At 38.1% G+C, this 15,831-nt stretch overlaps 1 protein-coding gene and 1 long non-coding RNA gene across 5 annotated transcripts in view; one reads left to right on the forward strand and one right to left on the reverse strand.

Annotated features, from left to right (window-relative positions):
- The window catches only part of LOC110470436 (vitellogenin-1), a 47,967-nt gene extending 38,714 nt beyond the window's left edge, over positions 1–9,253 (reverse strand). For 2 of the 4 annotated variants that reach the window (XM_085586361.1, XM_085586359.1), the window contains exons 1-4: positions 5,317–9,253; positions 3,886–3,906; positions 3,511–3,662; positions 835–1,086 (exon numbers count right to left, since the gene is read on the reverse strand). In XM_085586361.1, coding sequence (XP_085442487.1) covers positions 835–1,086; positions 3,511–3,662; positions 3,886–3,906; positions 5,317–5,329 — 438 coding nt within the window. In that variant the 5' untranslated portion in view covers positions 5,330–9,253. Of the gene's footprint in view, positions 1–834; positions 3,907–5,264 lie in introns of all 4 variants that reach the window. The other 2 variants (XM_085586362.1, XM_085586360.1) reach the window with 2 other exon arrangements.
- Positions 8,644–11,167, forward strand: LOC146766748 (uncharacterized). Its single transcript, XR_014957050.1, has 2 exons — positions 8,644–9,367; positions 10,683–11,167. It is a non-coding gene; the product is annotated as an uncharacterized LOC146766748 (long non-coding RNA).
- The last annotated feature ends 4,664 nt before the right edge of the window (positions 11,168–15,831 follow it).

The following is a 15,831-nucleotide window of genomic DNA, read 5'->3' on the forward strand; positions in this document are numbered from 1 at the left end:
ATGAGAAAATAGTGTTGCAGAATATCCAACAACACCGCTGAATTTTTATGTGCTGAAAACAGTGTGCAAAAAATTAAATCATCTAGTTCCTTTCCCAGAAACAACTCTACTTACATAGAAATAAATTTAAAAAAATTAGTTACTCTGGTCTATAGTTTCAATAAAAATAGTATGAAAGTAAGATAATTTCAATGTTTTTACCGATCTCTGAATTGAATGTAGCCTAATCAATGTAAATATGGTTTCACAAAAACTAAACACATTGCAATTTCTATGGTGAATAGCAATATCAGATGATTGACCTTGACTAATATATTAAAATTTGAAAAACAGTAGAAATTCCAACAGAGCATCAACTGTAACTGTCAAAGCCGTTATGGTAATGTTATGACATATATACTATTTTCTTCCTAAAAGAGGAGATAGAAGAGATTAAGGTATATATGATTGGTAGAAAAAGTCAAATTACTGTTATTTTGACTTTAATATTAAACTGTATTTTCAAGCATGTTTTATACAGTGTTCACATTTTATGTAGGCTTCATCTTTCACAGTTTACTTTCTCTGGAATCACAGGCCAGATTTTCTAAGTGTTTGATTCTGCAAATGTATTTTTTGAAATACTTTCAACAACCAATTTAAAGATATGCTCTGTTGTTGTCCTGTTTAAGTATCAACTAAATGTTGTCCTGTATGGGACTTAATCATGATTTCTCAAGCTTAGGTCTTCCTCTAAGTAAAGTTTATGTCAAGGATGAATTCAGAAAATGCGGTAGAAGACTCTGAAGTGAAAGTTGATTTATTTACAAAGGCACTACAATTACCAAAACTCACCTCCTGTAGACTGTATGAATTCTGCATCTTCTTTATGCTCAGCTCCAGCACGTTCAGAATCCCTCTGTAGATGTTCAGACCATCCTCCGAGACAGAATCAGGAGCCATGATGTTCCCAACGTGGCCATTGCTGTACTCAAACTTGATGGGGTTGCTGAGCTGCCCGGTGAGGACCTGGGTCAGCTTCAGCGACCGAGAGAACGAGCTCGTGGGCCAGACACCATTGTACTCCGCGGCTTCGATCGAGTGAACCTACAACAAAGGGGGAATAAAACTCCTCTTTCAGGTTTTTACCCTAGTTAATTTTTTTTCAATACACATAAGCATCTAGAGCTTTAATCGCATCAAAAAAAAGCTTTTAAATAACACAAAGCTTCTTCAAAAGGGAAACGTAGACATTGTCATTTAGCACAACTAGTGTCGATATACATATTTCTGTATATAAAAGGAAAGAGAGCACTGCAAATGGCTGATATTTCCACAGCCGCTGCACTCTGTTCTGTTTCATGGACAATCCATATTGCCAAAGGTTGACTTGTGCAAAGAAATGAGCCAGAGAAGAGCCACATGCAGCAGGTTGCTACCCAAAAGTAGCATGGAAGATCTGCAGGAAATTGCAGGAGAAAGTTAATGTTGCATAAAGCATCATTAACTCCTGTTGTGAACTCTTGTCATTTCCTTCACTGGGGTCACAGAGAGCAGGCAGCAATCTGAAACTAATAAACACATGGCCTCTAGGCCAGCCAGACATGCAGAATTAGTTTGAGAAGTGGACAGCAGGTTACAGAAATTGTCCTTCCCTACACGTTTTGCTGTGGAACAAGGGCTGAGGCACTGGCTCCAACCCCACCCTGCACTTCACACTCCAGCCTCAACATGGGGCACATCCAAACAAGTAGAAAGTTGTGCTAAACTATGCATAACTTTAAAAATTCCTACCCCAGGGAACGGGCATGTTTAGCTTAGTTTCTCAGAGGACCCTTCTCTTCTATATATTTTGACAATTTAAGGAGATTTTTCTCTGACACCTCAGGCTGGGGATGTGGTGCAAGACACAGATTAATTTCTCAAAAAGCCACACAAACTAACTCCTCATACAGCAAATCGCTGGAGACTGCACTTTCATATTTATTTTTGTTATTGTTGGTGGAGATCACTGCCAACCCCAGTAACTGAAGCTTACAGGGAAGGCTGTTAGAGAGTAAATCCCTCATGCTGCCTCTTGGACATGCTTCTGGCATATTGCATACAGGCAGGTTTGGGACTTCTCTGCAGGGTCAGGCAGAGGTAGTTTTCCCCAGCCCTTGGGGCCCACACAGGACTTAGGCTGTCTGCTTGGTTTTGAACACAGCTGGCAATTCTTGCTTGTAGGTTTGTGATGAAAAAATTGTCAGCTGGAAACTGCCCAGGGAACACAGCCTTTTGTTTGGGCTGAATGTGAACCAGTAGGCTGCAGATGAAAGTTTAATTCCCTGAACCATCCCTCCAAACTGTCTAATTTAAATATGACAGCAGCAAAATAAACTTTTCCCAGAGAAGAAGGGAATAAATGTACTATTACTTTTAGCTTAGAACTTGCCCAAAAAGTTATGGGGTTTTTTTCTCCTTTTCTTGCCTGAAATTATTTCTGAAATGGAAACTTTTCACAAATGCAGTAACACCAGTAAAATTATGTTAGAAAGTTTTAGAGAACAGGAGTCAATTTTTGGTGAAGACTCACTCTGGCACACCAAGAGCTGTTCAGGCAGGAATGAAGGAGGATCTGGGATAAGGACAAGACTGCTTCTGCCTCTTTTCTGGCAGGGAAGCTTTCTACTCACCACTCCAGATGCATGACTCTTATTTCCTTGGCTTTTTTTTGTTTTGAAATCCATCCCCTTACAAATGGGGATCCCCATCTAGATCTATGATAATTTGAATTTACAAAAATACCTAGTAACAGCAAGCTAATTCAGGATGGAAGGTTACAACATTTACAAGCATTTATTAGAAGGCCACCAGTCTTTTTAGCCTAAAGTGTTCAATATGCCAAATTAAAGCTTTTAAAAATGACATTTTTCTTCCCCGCATACACAAGACTAAGTGGAATTTGTGTAAAGCAATTGAGGTGTGCATTTCTATACGCTCATTATAAGCACGTATAGGCTCTTGTTAGATACAAAAGTGTATTCCACATAATCAAAACCCTCAGTAATTACTCAGCAAGCAGTAAAAACATACAATTGAGGATGACAAAGAATATCACTCAGGAACCTTCAGAAAAAAGAAGGATGACATTAATTATGCTAAATATTGAATCACATGCAACTACTGTCGCATGTTTTATTGCCTTTTGTCTGCTGGTTATGAAATCAGTTGATTAAATAATCCTAGGTTGTACAGTTTGAAACAATTGGATTGATCCAGTAATAAATTATTGTGCATTTCAAATTACATTCCATTGTATCCCTGGCCACAAAGCAGAAGAAATCCTTCAAGCCCAAGGTTGGCTTGAGCTGAGAATTACCTTGCAAAGTGCAAATAGAATTTAGGGCACTGTATAAAAAATAACAGTGTTAGTTGCATTATCCCTGAGTAAGCACGACACATGATGAAACCTAATAAGTTCACAAAAGCTTAAAAAAGAAGCTAAGTATGATGAGAATTTTACCTTTAAAATTGAATACAATTTCTTACCCTAATAAGACAAAGTTTTGGCCCAATACCACTAATTTCCACTTTACTTTTTATTCTTATTCCAGATCTCGCAAGTCCTTTCTCTGGAAGTCCACCGAGAAGTGTGGTTTCATAATCAAATGTATAAACCTTGTTTTCACTGAAATCAGGTTCTGCAAAGAAATGGGTTCCCATAAAATATTATACACAATGTACAGAACATTAATGTACCCATTAGAATGTATGGAACAAAAAAAGATGAATTTGTTCATTTTTGCATTGCACCTGAACTAAATTAGCTGTTGTAAAGCTATATTAAACATTGATACACTTTTCAGATTCTATTTTTGATTTCACTCATTATAAGTATTGTAAGTTGATAGGAAAATAACTTACGGTAATTAAGATGCTGGCTCCCTGAAAGAGAAGAAAAAATAGAGGAATTAAATGACAAAGAAAGAAAAACAACTCCAAAATGAGAATGTACTGTAGTATAAAAGGCTATATCTCATCTTGCACATATAGCATAAACCTTTCTAATTAACTTTACTTCTATTTTAATGCCAGCCAAATTCCTTTTTTTTCTTTAAAGAACAAAAGAAGCAATAAAATATTTTTCCTACAACATGTTAAAGTTCACATCTGCCAGTGAAATATATTTAGGTTCTGAAACCTTTTCCTGAATATACAATTTTAAATTCATCAATGCAGGTAAGTTAGATACTTACCCACTAGGGTTAAAACCAGGGCTAATATCAAGCCCCTCATGATGGGGATAAAGTAAAGGTGAATGTGATGGGTTTCTCTTTTATAAAGGCATGAGATATCACATGTTTCTTTTGGCACATTAGCTTGACAAATAAGTGTCTTCTAGAATGCATATTGATCAATCAAAAAATAAACATTTCTGAGGTCACGAATGCTGACAAGTTCAAATCACCTCATGATTTCAGCTACCTTACTTTCTATATAGTTCACCATGTTTGTGAGCCCTTTGATATTCAGCAGGACACCTTGGCAGGTATGTGCTTGAAAAGAGATTTAATTTTCAAAATATCCTGCTTGCTATTTTCCTCCATTTTATTTATACAGTAAAAAAATTACTAAAATTTAAACTATGCAAATATAGTTTCTCCATCCTAACTGAAATAATTTAGTTTCCTTCCAGTCATGTCTTCAATCTCCTGATATTTTACTCTTCATAAGGGTCACTGCTTCAGAGACAAACCTTGCTCACATTGAAACTCGACTTTTAGAGGAGAATTTGTGGTTGATTTTACAGATTTAGCCTTAAGTCACCTTACAGCACATAGGCATGCAATAAGAAACTGCCTTTCCATGGTATCTACCATGTCTGTCTTTGCAAGCATATCTTGTTACCCACACCTGGAAAGACAAAACTTGTCAGTATGACAAGTGGTTAACAGTGAAAGTTTATACTAAGAAAACAGGAGGGAAATGAATCTCTTTGTTTATAAGAAGAATTTAATAAGAAGTGAGTTACATTTCCAGGAGGACCTCAGTAAGTTGGGACCATTGGGTACTTCTCAGTAGGTTCTCATGGGGCTTTTTCTGCTGTCACTCTTGGGGAAATATATCCAGAATTTCCCACTTGTAGCAATAACATTTAGATCAATCCTTAGCAAAACCATGTCAGGAGGGAGTTTGCTCCCTAACTTCAATTATATGTATTTTTTGCAAGTGTTTAACATTTACTTTGAATTTAAACGTGTCTTTTGTTCAAATGATAAATTAAATATCATATAAAAACCCACCTGCGTACAAAGGTTACTGAGGGGGCAGGAAGGAGAGCTCAGGAATGTGTACCTGGTATTTCCATGAGCTGTGGAAGGTGCAACACAGCAAACACTGCACTAAGTCAGGCAGCCAGACTTTATCCTCCAGGAGGAGAACAAGGATTTCTCTGCTGGTGCTGTCCATCAGGGAAGAGAAGGGAGAAACCTGAACCCAGGTCCTGAGGTCTTCACCTTCAGGCCTGGAGACACATTTGCTACAGGCCCCATCAAACAGTCCTTTACATGATTTTTTCATCTGCTTGGAGTGATGCCACCTGACTGAGGAATAACGAAGTCCATTACTGTGGTGCCAGGGCACCTGAGCTGCAATCAGGGATGCAGCTGCATGGTCCCTTTACTCCATCATTGCTCCACCAGGAGTCAAATGAGGGCTCCTCCACCACCAGGCCCTCCTGAAATCTTGAGGATTTTAGTATCACAGCTTTCCTTCGTGAAGAGAGTGATACAGAATTGTATGGGTAGTCAGACCTTCCCTGAAATGAAATTTACCCAGTAAAATATATAAATATATAGTAGACACATGAACTATTACAAGTGATTAATAATTACATTTTTGGTTCAGTGTGAGCTCAGGTGGTGGAAAATTAAGTGCACACAGATTTCCCTTGATGTTTTTTCTTCAGGTGCTGAGTCCTGTGAGCTATGACAAGGCACACCATGTTTGTGAGCCCTGTGAAATTCAGCAGCACACCTTGGTGCTGTGAGATGTAGTCAGAAACATCCTTACAAACAGCTACATTTTTTGCAGCCAGAATGGAAGTAAATGCACAGCAGTAAAGTAATACTGTAAGTGATAACATGCACCCTGCTCATCACTGCCACAGCTTGACCTCTGCAGTAATATTGTGCTATCATATTGAGCTCAACTAGCTCCATTCCACAGGGCAGAATGTACAAGATAAAGTACAGAACTGTATGAGAAAGAATATTTATTTAAACATTGTTATTAATGGCTCATTGAAATACTGTGTGAGGGACACATACATATTAAAACAGAACTATAGCAATTTTCAAGTTTAATAAAAGGTTTTATAATTAAGGTGTAAAGTGAATAAATTTGTTCTAAATGTGTAGTGAAAATACTGCATTTCTTTTTTCTAATGAAGCACATGGAATCTAAGCTTACAATCACCATGTGGATACCTGATTGTGAAAATAACAACTATAATAATTAAGATGGTGCAGGCTGCCATTTTCTCTTCATTTGCAGCATGTACTCCTTCTTTTTAATAGCTCCTCTCTACCCAGGCATGTTTCCTTGGGGGAGAAAAGAAAGTGATCTCAGAATTGTTGTACCCATTATTACTTTAAAGGAACTACCAAATGAATGCAGTAAGTAGAGAGGAGACACAGCTAGAGTTTTAGGGTCACAGCACTGAGCTGTAATCCTTTCTTCAAAGTAGAGACATCATTCCAGCTAGTTCTGAGGGAATAAACAGGAGATATATCACTTTAAGGAAATGGATAAAAGGAGGAAAGGTAAGAGGTACACTTTTTAAAGGCAATACATTTTTTCTTAAACATTCAATAGATCACGTTGGTGAGCAAGAAAACACATGAAAAATAAATAATCCACAATCAAGCAGGCCTTCCACAAACAATTTCCAAGTGTCTAATTTAGTTGCACAGGAAGGAAATTTAATGTGGGTAGAGGCTTTATACACAACCTGTATCTTTTCCTTTTTTCTTCTTTTAGGCATAAACAATGAAGAAAAGGGATTGTTAAAAAGCAATGGGAAATATCTTGGGATTTTTTACTTTTAAAGAAGAAAATATATGGTGTTGAGTGTTACAGAGAATGTGATGGCTGTATAACGAGTGCCGTAAGAGGAGATAGACTGATTTTACAGGGCACTTGCACCATAAATGAAACATGAATACAGCCTAATTAACCTGATTAGAGCTATTGCTTCTACACAGCAATTGTCTTTACATAACACATCCTGCTTGAGTAACAGAGTCTTATTATCTGCTGTTGTACTGCCACTGATAGCTCTGCACTCTCCTTGTTCTGTATTCACATGGCTGAATTATGGTGCAGTGATGCCATTTCCATCCTGCTAATGTATAGCCTAATGACAAAGCAGAGATTAGCCAAACAGCTCCCAAGCAACCACAGCAGGTTAAAACAGATATAATCAGTTGGCTTTTTAGCCTTCAGTTTTCCTCATTTCAAAAGATTTTTAAAAGGAAGCTTCACACCTATTTCATATTTAACATTCACTCCTTGAAATTTTTGCTCAAAATATTCAGCATTTGTAAGAGTGGCACAGCCTCCAAGATAATGTTTGATATTCTCTCTAGAGACATCGTCTAATGAATGAGAATGTGTTCGAGGTTGGGCTAAATTGCCATATGCTTATTCTAGTACATTCACAAAGGGATTTTTTTCCATTAGATTGTTTTAAAAGGGGTTTTGGTTTTTTTTTTGACTGTTATCCCAGTTTGATGCTGGCACACCACCACTGGAGTGATAACTGTGGGAATTGAATACAAAGTTTAAAAACTAAAACAGGTAGAAATGTTATTTATATGTTGTCTAACTTTTGATGTATGCATGGTTTGAAAAATACTGTTAGTCAAGATTAATAGAATGCCTGTAGAATTTTATTCTGATAAATTTGCTTTTTGCTAATATATGCTGCTAAGATAAAGCCACATTTTGGTGCATTTTGTGAAGTAGTTGTTGGGACTGTTCCTAAGGCCAAGTGTGCATTGCCTGTCATTTCCAGACAAAAGATTGAAATTACAAAGGGGAATGGGGAATCTAACTCTGACATTCTCAATCTGAAAACAGATTGCTTTGATACGACTTAGTTTTACTAAGAAGCTCAAAGGTTTTTATTTGTATTCAAATATGGAAAACACATTCTGAAGCCTGACAGTCCACCACTGTGGCTACCATCATTGGCTCATCAGCCAGCATACTGATTCAGTGGCTTCAGGATTTCCCCTCCCCTTTCAGGATATACTATTTCCCAAGTCATTCAGTAGGGTTAAATGTTAGACAACTTGCATCTGAGGTTTGAGTCATGTCATATTTGAGGACTGGTGTTTGCTATGTAATTCCATTGCACTAGAAGATAACTAATAAGTTTATCTTAACCCTTAGGCTTCATGGTCACAGAGTGATTAGCTCCTGTGGGGTTGGTGCTGACAGCAAGCCAGGTAGCCCTGAAATTCAGCCGTGTCAGGAGTCCAGCTCAGTCACTTTGGGGATGAAATGGTGACAGCACAGACAGGACACAGAGCTCTGTGCCCTGCACTGCCCTGCTCAGCAGCCTGAGCTGCTGCTTGGGACTGCCTGCCTGGCTCCAAGTGTCATGGCTGGTAACTCACCTGAGGGAAGAATACTTGTGTAAGGTTTGTTGTGACAACTATGGCTCTATAAAGTGCAGGCACTGCTGCAGGGAGGTGAGGAGAACCCACACCACCCCTTGCACCTCAGGATGAAAGCAGGAAGAGGGAGAATCCTGGTTTAGCCAACTTAGCATCACAATCCTTTTTTAGGAGGCATTGTGAACACAAAAAACAGCTTCTGCCACTTTAGAAAACAACCCATGACCCTCTGCTGTACTGCATGAGGATGCCTTTCTATCCCTGGAGAAGCAATGCCCAAGTCAGTGGTGGAAGAACTTTGAAAAGAAAGAAATTCTCAAGGCTTTAGTTTTCTTTACAACAGTCCACGTTTATTACATTGCAAAAGTTCAGATTCTCCTAAGAAAGGAATTGGGCTTATTGTTTTTTATTTTCAAAGTGTGGAGCTGTAAAAATATATAATGATTTCCCAAAATTGTGGTCCCACTCAAAATGTGCAAAATTTCTTAATAATGAAGGGGAAACCACTGATTTTTCTTAGAAGTCAACATTCTCAGTTATAATGATAGTTCTTTTCTTGTTTCAAAGACATTCATCTTACTAACACACTGCTTTATATCTTAGCAGTACTGCAAGAACAGGATGGGTCTGGATCATCCCTTTCTAGTGCCAGAGTAACAGACAGGTCTATGGCGTCAGGAGGAAGCTCACCATGAATTTACTCTCAGAATGGAATATGTGAGGTGGGTGATACCTTAGTTTCACTGTGGGTCACTGTGACATTAGGTCATGGGTCAGATTAGATAAGATGTGTATTACTCCTAAGGAAGGAGCAGATAATACCCAGCCAATTCAAACAACAGGCATTGACTTTACTCTCACAAAATAGGTAAAAAAGGCAACATCACCTACCAGGATTTAATGAAAGACTGTGACTTCCAAAGTATAAAAGGTCTGATCCTATACAAATAAGAACACATTTTGTTTTTAAGTTATTGTGAAAGTTAGTTCAGTTATAGATTAAGAACCATCATTAATTTTCATCAGTTTAAAAGAAAGTTGCTACATGGTTATTCCCACAACATGTATGTATTAATCATCATAGTATTTTCTGTCTAATTCAGTTACAGATAAATGGAGTACTGATATTCATACCTGCTTATCAAGGACTTCAGTACTATGGTTCAGCATTGCCCATAAAAATCAGAGGGCAAATTAACTCTTGAACACACCTTTGGCTAAGACCCTGAAGATTTAATTTAATTCCCCTAGTATAAGGAATTAAGGCTGAACAAATTTGTATATCCAGGAGAAGTCGGATCTGGATGCAGATCCAGGCCTGCTGGATCAGCACAACTACACAACTACATTTTCTCCCATCTTGCAGAAAATCTTTTAACCATTTGACTGGGAATAAAGGAAGATTAAAGTATGATAAAAACTTATGATAAAGACTGTCTTTTCCTGCAAGAACATATCACTAAAATTCTATTCTCCACTGTGGTATGTGCAGCCTTGATGTGTAACTGCTCAAATTCTATTTTCAAGACTTTTAAATATAAATATAGGAAAAAGTTAAAGGCAGGCCCCTGCTCTCTACTCTCTGTACCCTGCATTGAAGTCAATGGTATTTGTTCATGGAGTTTAACTGGAGTTATAACTAGGGTGTGCTGACACTAATTTGCTCTTTGAGAATTCACTGTAACTTCAGTGCAAACACTCGAGGAATAAAACAGTTCTCAGTATGAATAGGACTTGAAAATCTGCTCTAGTATGGGTACCACTCAGAACACTAAAAACCTATGAGAACTTTATTTCAGAAGCGATCCAATTTTTTAACTATTCAATAATTTTTAAATAACAATACCTAAATTAATTTCCTTTTGCTCACCTTTGGAGAGAACACTAGGAAGATGGTTATTTTCTTGGTTTTCAAAAGCAAATAACTGGGAAGAAAACTTCTATATTTAATTTTCAAGAAATGCCTGCACTGAACAACAAATAATGTCAATCTCAAAACTTAAATTGTACATAATTATCCATTTTTTAATTCTTCAGAGAAAGCAATGGAATAAAGCCAGAGAGATTCCATGGATGTTTTCTTCAGTTTTGTCTTGTTGGCTTTCCTTTCCTCTATGAAAATTTATTTGTAATTCATTCACTGTCTGAATTTCTTCTGGAATAAAATGATGTAGCTCCAATTAAATGGAATCGGGTCACTTTACTGCTGCTGTGTATTTAGTATTTTACAGTTGGAAGATGGGAATGTAGGAAGATGTTGGTTGATGCTGACTTGTTTTTCTAGAGACTTTCTAACAGGCAGCTGAGTTACCTTGAACTGATTATTAGTGCATAAACCCTCTAATTGAGGACTTATACTGTGCAAAACACAAAGAACCATAAGTACAGCCTAGCAAATAATTCAAGCATTCCTATTCACCTTCCCAGAATTTCTGGACACTGTAACACAAGTGAAAGGAAATTTGTCTTCCTCTTGATTTAGATTGACTTAAGATCTTTCCTACAGCAAAAAAACAAACAAACACCCCCCCCCCCCCCCCCCCCCACTTGGATTCATATATCTGTGAGTTTTCTGAAGTGAATTTTAACTTTACCACTCCATTCTGTACTTGTGCACTTCTAAATATTTGCAGCATATACCACAATCAGGTATAATAAATATGTGCATTTAAGCATATATATTTTTTAACTCCTAATTACTTATACAAACATTTTATACCACTTGTGTTCTTGGTCTAGCTATCACAGACATCTACACTTCAGTGCAGGTGCCAGTGGCTGCCACATCACACAGAGCCACAGCAGAGGAGCCTATTAACCCAGCCAAGGCTCTTAACACAAGATTTTCGTGTCTATAAATATCAACTATCTTTATTAGTGTAATTATTATTTATAAGCATTAAAGATATTTTCCAAATCTGCATATGTTTAGCCTCTCCAGACAGCTCCTGGGCTTTCTGTAGCAGCAGAGTGCTTGAGCAGATCATGGCAGTGCCACTGTTGAACTTGGAGTTAAATGATATTACCATTTTAGGTAGAAGTGGTGATACTAAGTGGCACTGCAGGCCCCCAGCTGGGTAATAATTAGCACTGATTCCATAATTGCAGAAGGCTGATCAATTGCTTTATTATATCATCTTATACTATATTATACTATACTTATTAAGAAACTCAGTAACCCTTGCAGACAGTCTGATACAGCTTTGACCTAATTGGTCAATCAATCTAAACACTATCTAGTGTCCAATTAAGAAATCACCCTTTGGTAAACAAATCTCCATGACACATTCTACATGTGCACAACAGCAGGTGCAACAAGTGGAGATAAGAATTGTTTCTTATTATTTCCTCTGATTTTCTCACAGCCTTCCCCGGGAAAATGCCTGGGAAAGTCTGTGCCTGCTCTCTGTGGCCAGAGCTGCTGCCACAACTGAATTATTCAGTGTCTTTCTGGAAGATAGCAGCCCTACAACCTTTTAGCTCTCCTCACCAACCAATCTACAAAGAAACGTTGCTAGGCAAAACTATGGAGGAGTGTGGGAACAGCTAATCTTCCAGGCATAAAAGTAACTGCTGGTATCAGCAAAGGAAAATTAAAATATGAGACATACAACTGTAAAACAAAATATGATCTAAATGAAAGCACATCAGCAGATCCATCTGTAAGTTTCTGCTCACTCAACATGTTGGGAAACATATAGAAAAAGATAAAAGTGCATGTACAAAGACTTAGGCAACGTCTGAAGACAGGATAACAAATGTTCTGTCTTAATGAAGCATGGAAAAGAAACCAATCTCACAGTAAGTTTGAAAAGCCAGGCCAGTCACCTGGGAAACAAGAAAAAAAGGCAAACCAAGAAAATAGGCTATCAGCCTAAGCTCCACAAAGCATTCACAAAATATAAGTACCATAGACTTGTAAGTTAGTGGTTAATGGGCTCTAAAATGATAGAACTGTCTATAGCACACATGGAAACACAGGTATGTGAGCCAACCTTGTCACTGAAGATTACTGGAGCAGCAGGTTCAAAGCACATTGCAATGAAGACCATTATAGGAGTTTCTAGATACCTTTCTCTGACTCCAAGGAGCAGTTTAGCAAAGAGTTTGAAACAGCCTTTCCATTCTGAAGTTACAGCAAATGAGATTTCATTGCCATTTAATGGGTAAAATTCCTCATACAGGAACAGTTAGACTTGTGGACAGTTCTTTAAAATGGACCTGGACTGAGGTGATGAACCTCCAGCTATAAGAAATAAGGTGCAAGGAGCACGACTGAAGACAAGAGGAGGATTGTGAATCAAGGAGTGTGATTCTTCAGAGCCAGGGGGAAGAATGTCCCTGAGTCAGCCTGAGCTGCCTGCCATGAAAGGTGGCACAAGGTGTGAGGAGAAGATCTGTGACAACTGTATGGAAGTGCAGGTTCAGAGAAGCAGCCAGGTTTTCAGGAGGGTATTCCCTGACCCCAAGAGATAAGGGGAGCCTACTTTGCTAAAAAGCATGAGACACACAAGGTGCTGACAAACAGCCTCAGATTGATCTGGAGAGCGGGAAGGGATGATGGACTTCTCAGGGAAGGAGCTGTTCGATTTCTCATCAGAGCACTTTGCCCTCACTGTCACTCATTTCGCTCTAGAGCCTTATAAGATCTTTAACTCAAAACAGGTGGTTTTGTCCTACTAATGAGACTTAATTGGAAACCTATTGTTTTTACAGGGAGACTCTAAGGTCTCCTCGATAGGCAGATCAAAATAACATGAGGGAGAAAGGGATTTAAACTGAAAGACACGAGTGACATTTTGTCCATGTTATTACCTCAGTATTAAGTAGTTTATTTTTGTCTCTCTGTCTTGGAGAAAAATGGTTTGGATTTGCCCTTGAATATGAAAGATGATAGAGAGGTTTTAAACAGTTTAGATAAATACATGGTAAAAATTGCTCTGGAAACAAATGAGAATAATTTGAAGCTACACAATAAAAAAGATAGAGATATATAGAAAATTCTACTTTTCCATTTTGAAGTCCATTTAATATACTTCAGATTAGCAGACTGGAAAAAGGTGTCTACTTCAGTCTCTTATCTGAAGCCAGGAGCAAGTGTACAATGCAGAAGAAAGGAACCAAGGAAAACTTTTTATTTTTCTCTTTGATGCCTTCACAGATCCTTCAGAATAGAAGAGGGCATCAGATACTTTCTTTTTCTTAGTCTTGAAGAACTTCTGGAATAACTCTGAATTTTATGTATTCTGTTTTTTCCAGTTACCTTTTCTTTTTTATACAGAAAACTTATTTTAACATCTCCCACCATCTTTAACTTGTCTCTTGCTTTGTTGCATTGTAGAAACAGTGACTGTCTCAAAGTCAAGTGATGGCAACAATATTCCTCAGATGGCTTTTTTCTCTCCCTGAAAAAGCCCATCCTGCAGTTCTCTACACCTTTCACTAATATATATTACGTCATGGGGGCTTCAGGAAAGACTGAGTATAACTAGGGAGAGGTAAATACTCCTGTTAGATGTCCAGAGAATGGGAGCTCCATTTAAGCCATCCTTTAGGTGCAGCTGCCTCCTCCTGTGGTGCTCTGACTAGTCCACTGTGTCAGGTTTGGACACCAACCTTGCCCTTTCCCTCCCTCCTTTGGGACCTCACACAAGATTTGGGGGACTCTGTCTTCCCAGACTTCTCACAAAACTGGTCTTGTGCTCACCATAGGCATTGCTAACAAATGAATGATCAAAAAAACCCCAAAACCCAACCAAAGAACCCCAGATACCAAAGCAGAGTCACCTTCTGTGTGTGCGTGCCGTGTTGATTACCAGGGATGTAAATAGCTGCCACAGAGATGTCAAAAGGCAAAAAAACATAACTTCACCTCAGCATTATAGCACAAGGGGCAAATGGAAAGTGAGTAATAACAAATATATGAGAGGAGAGTGCAAAGACCTGATTCATATGCTGGTGAAAATTCATGTGCTGTGGTGGGAGTAAGGTGCTCTAAGCAGGGGTTTAAGGAGAGAGAATAGAATGCTGACTTATGAGCTCCACTCCTACAAATACATTACTGTCTGACAGTAAAGTACCAGAGACAGCACTACCTGAGGTGTATCTGCCTGAAGGAGGTTAACAGGAATGCCATCTCTCCTCACATCTCTGTTTCTCATTCTATTTCATCAGGTAAGATCTCTCTAGCAACAATTTATCATAAACTCGTTAGCAATCTCTGATAACCATGTGCTCTCCAGCTTTGTTTTCTCTCAATTCTTATGATCAAGAAATACACAGTTTTCTCTTCCCTGATTTTCTTCAGGTTTTTTTTCTTTCTTTTTTTTTTTTTTTTTTTAATGAAAGCCTGCAGTATGTAATGAACGATTGCTGCCAGGAGCACATTGCACGGTGTCTATGTGATGATTATGTGAGTGGTTCACAGTCTTTCACGTTCCACAGTATAGAAGTGAGCCTTTGGGGCAACTCAAAAAGTTTTAAAACACTTGATTTCATTCAGGGAGGAATCAAAGAGTTTCACTAGAAGAAATTGTCTTTACACATATAAAAAATGAAGGTTTCTAAAGGGATCTTTTGGTTAGATGACAGAAAACCTGCATTTTGTAATACTGCAGGGGTTCTTTTAATAAGTCACTGAAAAGTTCCATTTGACAAGTCAAACCTTGAAATTTTTTTTCATACTTATTATAGCCAAGGAGGTGCTAACCCAATACAATGGGCAAAGGAGTGTCATCACAATACAATAGACCAGACAGAGTTAGTACAATGCTGGGCAATAAGGGATCTCACTATAATGAGTTGGAGAAGCAGTGTCTGCAGCATAAGAAGCATGCTTCAGAAAAGAGAAAAAAATGTGTTTGGTTTGTTACTGGTCATTTTATAGCTGCAATTGTAAGTCAATGCAATGACCTCTAGATGCTTAAGAGTCTTTAAAAAGCAGAATGATCATTTCAAAGGTTCACAGGCCAAAAGAAACCATTATAGTCCCTAACTGGGGGCCTCAGTAGCACAGGCTTATGATTTCTGCACAATGTTGCCTCTATCTGACTTGGTAATTCCGAATTACATCAGTGGTGTTAGGCTGAGGCTCAGTTTGGACCTCTTTATTGCTCACATTGCTGCACTGTGAGAGCTACAGAAGTATCAGAGGATGAGATGAGAGTGTTTTCTCTTTACTTCCATT

This window comes from Lonchura striata, chromosome 8 (genome assembly GCF_050655825.1).
Source record: "Lonchura striata isolate lonStrDom1 chromosome 8, ASM5065582v1, whole genome shotgun sequence".
NCBI classification, from domain to species: domain Eukaryota; kingdom Metazoa; phylum Chordata; class Aves; order Passeriformes; family Estrildidae; genus Lonchura; species Lonchura striata.